Raw genomic sequence first — 10,729 nt, 5'->3', positions numbered from 1 at the left:
GTACACACGCTCCTGACATGTTCCTCACGTGTTCCTTACATGTTCCTTAACAGATCCTCGTACACCTAGAAGAGGAAGACTTCAACTTGGAAACACGAGGAGGTTCCAGATCTTCTGGTGATGAGGGCCGACCCCGGTGTGGATGAGATGTAAACAACAACACTGATCTTTCCACAGCAGAGTTCATACGTCATGTCCCACCTCCTGCCGCTCTACAGGCTCCGCCCCTCACCTGGATGCTCCCGGCAGGTTCCCACATGTTGCTGTGTGAAGGAGTCCGACCCAACAACCTGCTGCTGTCTATCATGACATCTCAGCCTGTTTTTATATCTTCAAATAACTAATTCAGACCAAACTGATCAGAAACATGAAAACATGAAGAACAGCCTGAAATGACAGAAACCATCTTTGAGAAACATTTATTTAACGTCTACTTTCATTTTTCGTCCCATCTGCTAACATGGAGGAGGCTGGGTTTAGGACCTCCTCTGCAGAATGTGTAGTCACGGGCAGGAAGTTAAACATTTCAGAAGCTTTCTGATTGGACGCTGAATCAGGAAACGTCCGTGAGTGGATGAGTCATCGAACAACGTTTAACAGGAACACAGAGATTCAGATGAAAATACCAGGATGTTGATTTTATAACCAGAGAGAATTAAAGAGTTATCACAGGATTCATGTTTTTAATGTTGCTGTTGGAGATTTTAATGTATTTGTTGTTTATTTTGTCATAAAACGTTAAATTATAGATGTTTTATTTGAAGTGAACACAAAATAACTCCCAAATAAAACACAATATTAAATTCTAAACTTTTCATGTTACATTTTAACAGTTGTATCTGTTCCACATCTGCTCTTAGTCATCATCCTGCTCCTCTTCCTCCTCCTCCTCCTCTTCCTCCCCGTCGCTGTCCTCTAACAGCCGGGACTGGAGGGCGAGCCGCTGAGCCACCGCGGTCACCATGGCCGCGCCCTTCCCACTGCCGTCCTCTGACACCAGGAAGGAGACGCTGCACTTGGGGGCGAGGAGGCGAACAGTCGCCTGGAGCTCGTCACTGAAACTGTGACAATAAATACACAATATAAATATAACGTAGCGCACAGAGAATCACTTCTGAGGAAACTATAAACGGAAACAACTGATCTAGAATTTGTTTTTATTATTTAAAGGCCTGAGCAGTCGTGGTCCCGCCCACACCATGCTCTCGACCAATCCTGAGCTGTCAATCATGATGTTTTTATATCATCAAATAACGAATTAAAACCAAACTGATCCGAACTCACATTTACTTAACGTCTACTTAGATTTCTTTAGTTTGGTACATGTCCCATCTGTTAACATGGAGGAGGTCTATGATCTATACAGCAGCCAGACACCAGGGGGCGATCCGGATGATTTGGTTTAAAGCGCCTCTCCCTCATATGGTCTCTTACTTTGGGTGTTTCCTGTACACCGTCCCGTCCACCCCCACGGTCGTCTTCAGATGGTCCAGCCCGCGGTTGACCCGGATGCGGTTGACGATGGTGGCGAGGGCGGCGGCGCAGAGATGAGCCGAGCGCGTGGACACCACGTCGCAGGCCAGGCGCACCACGCGGACGTCCACTGGGCTCCACTCCAGGCCCAGCTCCGTCAGGATGTTCTGAGCGTTTTCCAGGCCGTCCTCCTCCCTGCAGCGGAGACAGACAGGAAGTGAGGACGGACAAGACGGAGGACGGTGAAGAACGTGGGAGCGTTGACAGCTCCTGATGAACAAAAGAACAGGAGGAAGATTTAAAATCTCACTCTTCGATCTCAGAAATGAACTTCGTCTGGAATTGTCCCGGAGTCCGCAGGGCGTCCGACGTCCGTCCCTCAAACAGCAGCTTGTCCTCCGTCATCTTCAGGAGCAGGAGACGCACGATTTCACCCAGGTACATCCCACTGATCATCTTCTCGAAGCTGCACGAGCAAACGAGAAGAGACGGCACGTGGTCATTTCTCCAGGAGGCTAAACATCGTTCAGACGAAAGAGAAACTCAACTTAAACTTAATCCAACTCAACTTAAACTCAATTTAAACTTAATCCAACTCAACTTAAACTCAACTTAAACTTAAACCAACTCAACTTAAACTCAACTTAAACTTAATTCAACTCAACTTAAACTTAAACCAACTCAACTTAAACTCAACTTAAACTTAAACGTAACTGGATTTAACTTTCAGTCGTAATAAAATCATGAATTCGTGTGAGCGGCTGCAGGGGGCGCTGTTTCAGCAGCGGTCGTACGTACGTGTGAACTCCAGGGTTGATGGACGTCTCGTCCACCTTCAGGTCGAACTCCGTCAGGATGTCTTTGAGCGAGCCGTCGTCTCCGAAGCCCCCCCACTCCGTGTTGATGCACATGCGTCCGTCCTCGCCCTCCGCACGCTTCACGTTCCTCATCTCCTCCATGTAGCAGGCGTTGGTCCCTGTCCCTGGAGGACCACAGAGGGAAGTCACATGAGGATTCAAACAGTTCAGATCCTCAAGAGATTAAAGAACCTGAGCACGAAGACAGAGGAAGTCACGAGAAATGAACGAGTCACTAGTTTGTGTTGCTCAGTGGTTCGTGGCTCCATGGACGCTACTGGTGGGTTTGTCTCTTTGAACTGGTTTTGGGTCATTAAACAAGTCCTGTTGATCGTTTGTGTCTCTTTATTTGGTTTTTGTCTCTCTGTTGCTGACTTGGTTCATTTATGATTGTTGTTGTCTTGTAGATGTTGTGTGTCCCTGTGTTGTCTGAGTCTCATTTTGTCTCAATATTAAGTCTCTTTGTGATCTTCTACGTTACCGATGATCATGCCGATCTCACAGCTCTTGTCCCTGTAGCCGCAACTCATCATGGTGCCCACCGTGTCATTCACCATGGCCACCGAGCCGATGTCGTAGTCCTGCAGAGAGAGAGAGCGAGAGAGAGAGAGAGAGAGAGAGAGAGAGAAAGAGAAAGAGAGAGAGAGAGCGAGAGAGAGAGAGAGAGAGAGTGAGAGCAAGAGAGAGAGAAAGAGCGAGAGAAAGAGAAAGAGAGAGAGAGAGAGAGAGTGAGAGAGAGAGAGAGAGAGAGAGTGAGAGTGAGAGAGAGAGAAAGAGAGAGAGAAAGAGAAAGAGCGAGAGAGAGAGAGAGAGAGCGAGAGAGAGATATATTTATGTTTCCTATTTCTAATCTGATTAACTCGCCCACACAAACTTTCCTCTCGTCTCTACAAAGACAGTTTCTCGAGGTTTGACTCTGAATCTGAAACTTCCAGAAACTTTGATCTGATTTCACTTCATAAACAAAGTTCAGGTTCATGTGAGATGTGAACTCATCACGGAGTCGCTGTCGGAGTCTCCGTGTCCCACTGACCGCTCTCCTGTGGATGGCGTCCTTCAGCAGCTTCACCACGTCTTGTCCCTCCACGCCGGAGCAGTTGAAGCCTTTGGTCCAGCGGATCAAGATGCTCTGTGACCACAGGGATTCAAACGTTTGACACCAAAGACAGAAACGTTTCAAACTGTTGATTCATGAGGAGGAAAAGTGACGACACACTGAACCTCACAAAGGAATATTAAAAAAGTCTCTGATGCTTTTATTCTTATACACTCTCCTGTCTTGAGTGTGTATGAGCGTTCATGTGTGTGTGTGTGTGTGTGTGTGTGTGTGTGCGAGTGACACCTTGTCGATTTCTTTCTGCTCACAGGGGAAGGAGAAGGTGAATCCCAGAGGAAGAGTTTGTCCCTTCAGCTTCTGGGAGTCGAGGAAGTCTCCCAGGCAGGCGGCGATGTGGTCGAACAGCTGGACGGAGACAGATGTTGCTTTTAAATCCACAGAAAGAAAAACTCAACAAAAACTGAGTTAATGAAAGAAAACGAGAATTCTGTGAAGTGACTCAAACACTGAAGGTTTGAACGCAGCTTCGCTCTCGTGTCTCTATGTTATTAAACCGGTTGCCACCTGTTCTCCGGTTCCCAGCATCATGTCCTGAGGGATGGCACAGATCTGACTGTCCATCTTCATCACGCACTGCTGCTCCTCCAGCACGCGCACGTGAAGCACACGGAAGTTGGTTCCACCGAGGTCCAACGCCAGGAAGTCGCCTCGCTCTGCGGGAGGAACCAGGAAGGTGAAGAAGCTTCCAATCATTCCAAAGAAATCAAACAACCTGATATCTGGATTTAAAACAAGATTTAAAATCACTGACAGAGGAAGTGTTGAATCTCTTGAACTCCATCACGTTGATTTAAAGAGTGAACTCGAGTTTGAAAAACTGAAACGATCCGGAAGTGAAAACAACACAATTTAAGTTGAAGTTACTCAAAACAAAAGAACTTTCTGTGTGTGTTTGTGTGTGTTTACCCGTCCTGTGTGTGTGTGTGCGTGTTTACCTATCCTGTGTGTGTGTGTGTGTGTTGACCCGTCCTGTGTGTGTGTGTGTGCATGTTGACCCGTGTGTGTGTGTGTGTTTGTGTGTGTTTACCCGTCCTGTGTGTGTTTGTGTGTGTTTACCTGTCCCGTGTGTGTGTGTGTGCGTGTTTACCCGTCCTGTGTGTGTGTGTGTTTGTGTGTGTTGACCCGTCCTGTGTGTGTGCGTGTGTTTGTGTGTGTTTACCCGTCCTGTGTGTGTGTGTGTGTGTGTTTGTGTGTGTTGACCCGTCCTGTGTGTGTGTTTGTGTGTGTTTACCCGTCCTGTGTGTGTGTTTGTGTGTGTTTACCCGTCCTGTGTGTGTTTGTGTGTGTTTACCTGTCCCGTGTGTGTGTGTGTGCGTGTTTACCCGTCCTGTGTGTGTGTGTGTTTGTGTGTGTTGACCCGTCCTGTGTGTGTGCGTGTGTTTGTGTGTGTTTACCCGTCCTGTGTGTGTGTGTGTGTGTGTTTGTGTGTGTTGACCCGTCCTGTGTGTGTGTTTGTGTGTGTTTACCCGTCCTGTGTGTGTGTGTGTGTGTGTGTTTGTGTGTGTTTACCCGTCCTGTGTGTGTGTGTGTGTGTGTGTTTGTGTGTGTTTACCCGTCCTGTGTGTGTTTACCCGTCCCGTCCGGCGTGGCCCTGACGAACGTGGGCAGCATCTTCACGGCCGCCCTGTGGTGCGTGTGTTTGTGTGTGTTGACCCGTCCTGTGTGTGTGTTTGTGTGTGTTTACCCGTCCTGTGTGTGTGTGTGTGTGTGTGTTTGTGTGTGTTTACCCGTCCCGTCCGGCGTGGCCCTGACGAACGTGGGCAGCATCTTCACGGCCGCCCTGTGGTGCGTGTGTTTCCCTAAACCTCGGATCAGATCCTTCTTCAGCCGGGAGGAGACGTCCTGCAGCTGCTCCAGAGACAGACTGAAACGCTCCAGGTACGACTGCACCTGCACATACACACACATACAACACAAATATATGATACACACATGTTTATTAGCTCATATTTAACTTTTATAAAGATTCTGACACGATAATAAGAATTCTTTTCTCTGTTTCCTAAAAATGAACAAATATCGAACTGTTAAAAAAATCTAGAATTTTATAGACAAATATATGGAATTGTTTTTTCTTTGGATTTGTAAACGTTTATCAATTCATTAATAATAACATTTTGCTTCATTTACTCATTTTGTTGTTTTATTTCATATATTTGGATTTAGTATTTTTTTCATTAGAACAACTAAATGTATATTTATGATGGTACAGGTATAAAACATATTTGTCATATATAAGACTGATTTAATTCTGTGGTGGAATCAGGAGACAGAAGAGATTTCCTGTCGTTCTCCACCAGGAGGCGGTATTTCCTCTCAGTTTCCTTCTCAGACGCTTTGGTTCAAACTGAAAGTTTATGTACAAATCAATGGAGAAATGGACTTCAAAATAAAAGCCAAGATTAGATTCCTCCGGTCGTCTGTGAGCAGAAATGATGGTTTGTGCTTTGAGAGACTTTGAGTGGACAGGAAGTGACCCGCCCGGCCGACATGTGCCTGCTCTCTGGAGATGCAGCAACTATTCACATTTCTCTTCCTGTTTTCGTTTCCTTCAAAAGCTGAAACCCAGTTTTCAGCAGCTGAGACTGAAGGTGGAACCGTGACGGAGCCGAGTCGGGAAACAAAGCTGCTGGAGAAACGTTGACTTGAGGCCGTTTCATTCAGGTCACAGGACGGAGGTTCAGAGTATAAATCACTTCTGAATTACTAATACTAACAGACCAATCACAGACTAAGATTGTACTTAAACCCAAATGTTCTCCTGAAGCAGTGGTTCTTCAACCTTTAAGCTTGTGACCCAGAAACTTTAAAAATGCATCAGTTAGTTCACGAACACGTCTGTTAACTCTCGGCTCATTTTCCAGTTTCAAGGAATCTTTAGAAACATGTTCAATCAAAATGTCTCTGGACGCGAGAGACGAGCAGCCAATAGGAACGAGGACACACATCAACAGTTACTGTCCAGGACAAACCACTGGTCTGTGAACTGAAGCCTCAGCTTCACTTTGTGTCCAGCGCCATCTTGGTTTTTAGAAACCAGAACTAACCATATTTGGAGGAGTGGGGGGTGGAGCCTGACTGAGAGCTCGAGGGCACGCCCACCTGCACCCGTCATCTGCCGCCATTGGACGATACTAGCTGTCAATCACTCTGTGGTATCCACCCCCTAATACATCTGGTGCATTATGGTCTGTTTGACTCTAACTGTTAGACTTCTATAGAAACTCCCAGTGGAGTCGCCCCCTGCTGGTCAGTGCACAGGAGACAGGCTCGAGGCTTCACCTTCTGGGCCCGGACTCTATGTCTGTTTTTATAAACATCACGTTTGATTCCCGGGGCTCCGCCCTTCTTAATACTCGGTTGGTGTTTGTGTGAAACCTTCAGGATCCAGAATAATCCAGATCAAACACACACATCATGTTAACACACACACCCTGAGCACTCTTTGTGAAATATGTGTGGGACGAGTGTCTGTGAGTGTGTGGGTTGTGTGTGTGTGTGTGTGTGTATCTCTGTGTGTGTGTGTGTGTGTGTGTTTGTGTGTGTGTGTGTCTCTAAAGTCAAGTTTCAACACTAGATCAGATCAGATGGAATCTTCATGTTGAAACACACCAACAGTGTGTTGGTGTGATTGTTCTGTTTGGCTGCATTGTGAACACACGTGTGCACTTGGATGACCCCCCCCCCCCCCCCCCGATGTCTGAAACCAACATTCTCAACCAGAGCCCCTCATCATAGGTTTTTAGTTTAAACAGCTTCATGGAGAACTGGACGAAGAACCTTTGTATGAAGTGACTTTTTCTATTTTTATTTGAGAGTCGATCAGACGTGTTCTTGACATGTTCCTCACGTGTTCCTCGCGTGTTCTGGATGTGAGAACAAATGTCTGGGTCAGTGTCTCTGGACATTTTCTGGAACCAGTAAAAAGTTCTGAAATAATACATTTGTGCAGGTGAACTAAAAACTTCACGTGCTTCAAAATAAACACAACATGTTGTTCATCATCATCTTGAAAACTACACATTTTTCTGATTTCATTAAAAAACTGATGTCACTTCCAAAAGTGTCGTAACAACTGTCAGAAAGAAAATAGATTCATCCGACTGTTTTTCCGTTACAGTGACTAAAATCTGTCAAAGAGAAAAATCCTGGTTTAAAGTGTTTGGATCAGTAATCTGAGCAGGACTCTGATTGGCTGCTCTGATTGGCTGCTCTGCGTCCTTCTTGTTTCACGCGGCAGGTTGAACCATTGTAGTAAATATCTGACCGTCATTAGAACCGAGTCATGATGCTGGAATGAAGTCGGCCACGCCCTCGTCAGTGACGACCAACAGGAACGAGCCTGTTGTGACACGACGGCGTGCAGAGAGGGCGAGGCCGAAAACCAGGTTTAACATCGAGACCTGAACTAACACGTCTGTGGAAAAGTACCGAGAATATGGAACAGAAGAATAAGATGGAGGAGGAGGAGGAGGAGGAGAAGAAAGAGGAGGAGGAGGAGGAGGAGGAGGAGAAGAAAGAGGAGGAGGAGGAGGAGAAGAAAGAGGAGGAGGAGGAGGAGGAGGAGAAGAAAGAGAGGAGAATATAAAGAAGATGAGAGATTTATGTTCACGTCAGCAAACATCAGCTAATCCGAATGTTTAAGGCTGTTGTCATGAAATATAATAATAATAATAATAATAATAATAACAATAATAATAATAATAATAATAATAAAATAATAATAATAATGTAAGTTTAAATGTAAGAGGTGAAAAACTAAATATTTGAGGTTAGTGTGAATCCAGTGACTGAAAATAAAGATGACGTCACTTCACTCCCAACGTCAAGGAACGAAGCTAAAATGTCTCCGATACAAACGCTGCCCTCTAGTGGAGATTCTGACCTCGGCTTGAATTGAATGGAGTTCGAACATAATCAACTGTTCTCAGGGGCCCCGGAGAATTCCCTGTGTGTGTGTGTGTGTGTGTGTGTGTACCTGAGTGAGCGTGTGCTCAGGGATTCCATCCAGGTGACTTTTGGCTCTTTCTCCGCTCATCTTCGCTTTTTTAGAAACATGAGAGCTGTTTCCACCGTTTGATGCCGAGTCGCTCATCTGAAGAAAAAGATGGAGAGAGTCACATTACAGAAATGACAAAACATATTCAATAATATAACCTGATATAATAAAACAACTCCTGCTGCTCCTCTCTAAAAACTCTTGTTTCTAAAATCAGATAACATATTAATCTAGATTTCCGGGCTTTAGATTTTGACCTGAGGACGCGCTTGATGTCATTGGGTCATTTAAAACATAGAATTTACATAATTTACATTAACAACAAATATGAAAACGAGTGGATGTTTGGCACAAAATGGCCGAAACGTGAACAATATGTCGTCTGACTTTTCCTTTAGCGCCACCAGCAGGTCATGATATTATTATCTGATATTAGCATGTTAGTATCGGTGAGTGCTTGGGCCATATTGAAGAAAATAAAATACAGAGATTTTTAGAATGAATTCGTAATATCACGTTAATAAAGTCGTAATTTTATGTGAAGAGTCATAATATTTTAGATAGTATTTTGTTATTTGAACTTATACGACCAGCTGATCTCAGAACACGTGACGCTCAGACGTTTCTGGAATGCAGTCAGAAATGTGGATTTTGTGAAACGTCAGTGGAGACGCTGCCTTCAGGTGAGGATCAGAAACTCAGTAGTGATGAGACTTTAAATGACCTGTTGATGTTCAGCAGGAAGTCAAGGCTCAGATTTCTGAAGTGAACTCACAATAAACACAAATGTCAAATAGAATCATGTGACTTTAAAAGTGTTTCTTTCTACAACGGGAAACTCCGTGTGAAAGAGGAAAAGGTCTGAATTTCACTTCCACCTGCTCCTCATCACCAGACTGATCCAAAGAGAAACTGTGAAAGATCTGACCGACAAAATCAGAACCGATCAAACGTCAGCTGATCAGAAGCAGAAGAGAGAGACGAGCAGGAAACAGAAACTGCTTCACATCAACTCTGTGAGAACCTGTGGTGAAAACCTCGACTTGAAATAACTTTCATCAGTTTCATTCTGACGCTGTTAATGTTTTAATGACTCAGCAGCTTTAACTGCGCCTGAGGTCAACCAACCATGGGAACGAAGGATCCCACATGAGGTTTACGATTAATTGCACGCTGGTGACGAAGCTAAAGCGGATTGGTCGAGAGCATGTATGGGGGCGGGACCTCAATAACAATCAACGCTGCACGGACTCTGACTGCAACTGACGTGATTGACCCAAGATGGCGGCGCTGGTATCAGAGATCTTTTGGCTTCATGTCGAGGGACTGGAGGCGTGTCCTGTAGCAGCTGAACCTTCAGCCGTGAGGAGCCAGATGTTTCCTCTGGATCAGCAGCTGGATGTGACCACGAGCAGACGCCGCGATGAAAGGCTGTAGCACACCGGGACCCGGGACCCGGGATCCAGGTCAGCTACACCTGAAGGCCACGGGTTCCAGCTCCAGTCTTTGTCACTGAACTGAGTGTGAAGGTGTGTTTGCTCTCAGACGGTTTCAGGCTCCGGCTCCAGACGCCTCCAGGCCACAGTAAACACACCGGACCGGTCGGATCGCCAGCCGACGACCGAGACGGAGGTTTTCAAACACCGGCTGAGATCGACATGAGCCTGCTGACAGAGAGGGGCTCTCACACAGCAGGGGGGGGCAGTGTGGGGTCAGGGGTCACTCAGGGACCACTCAGGGCGGTCAAAGAGGAGACAGGGGAGAGAGAGGGGCAGCTGATCTGATGCTGTCTGAGGAGAAACCCTGAGGAGGAGCTGGAGTTTTCTTTTTCAAAACTCTCTCAACACTTTCACAACTTCTCTCACAGAATAAACTGCTTCAATAAAAACTCTTCATCATGTTAAAATCAGTCTTTTCAAAGTAAAAGCCTCTCACCTGTGCGTCCTGCGTCCAACAGCTTCTCACTGACAGACTCACTTCCTTAATGAGAGAGAGGGCGAGAAGGAGGGGGGGTTGAGACAGACAGAGAAGAGAGAGAGAGAGAGAGACAGAGAGAGAGAGAGAGAGAGAAGAGAGGAAGAGAGAGAGAGAGAGACAGAGACAGAGAGAGAGAAGGGGGTGGGGGGAGAGAGAGACAGAGAAGAGAGAGAGAGAGAGACAGACAGAGAGAGAGAGACAGAGAAGAGAGGAGGAGAGAGAGAGAGAGAGAGAGAGAGAGAGAGAGAGAGAGAGAAGGGGGTGGGGGAGAGAGAGACAGAGAAGAGAGAGAGAGAGTTGAAACCC

General features: G+C 46.0%; 1 protein-coding gene across 2 annotated transcripts; it reads right to left on the bottom strand.

The window, feature by feature from the left end:
* Positions 1–403: 403 nt before the first annotated feature.
* Positions 404–10,540, bottom strand: LOC133969994 (hexokinase-2-like). Of its 2 annotated transcripts, XM_062406768.1 has the most exons (11): positions 10,382–10,540; positions 8,426–8,542; positions 5,175–5,337; positions 3,952–4,100; positions 3,673–3,792; positions 3,364–3,459; positions 2,812–2,911; positions 2,272–2,455; positions 1,784–1,939; positions 1,435–1,668; positions 404–1,061 (listed from the first exon to the last, which is right to left on the bottom strand). In XM_062406768.1, the coding sequence occupies exons 2-11, from the start codon at positions 8,540–8,542 to the stop codon at positions 857–859; spliced, it is 1,524 nt and encodes a 507-aa protein (XP_062262752.1). In that variant the 5' UTR covers positions 10,382–10,540; the 3' UTR covers positions 404–856. The 2 variants fall into 2 exon arrangements, with proteins under 2 accessions (XP_062262752.1, XP_062262753.1); XM_062406769.1 differs by lacking the exons at positions 5,175–5,337; positions 8,426–8,542; positions 10,382–10,540 and adding an exon at positions 5,019–5,083.
* Between the last annotated feature and the right edge of the window lie 189 nt (positions 10,541–10,729).

Source organism: Platichthys flesus, chromosome 15 (assembly GCF_949316205.1).
Source record: "Platichthys flesus chromosome 15, fPlaFle2.1, whole genome shotgun sequence".
Taxonomy (NCBI): Eukaryota; Metazoa; Chordata; class Actinopteri; order Pleuronectiformes; family Pleuronectidae; genus Platichthys; species Platichthys flesus.
The sequence above is the reverse complement of the archived record's forward strand: the minus strand, read 5'-3'. Positions and strand labels throughout refer to the sequence as shown.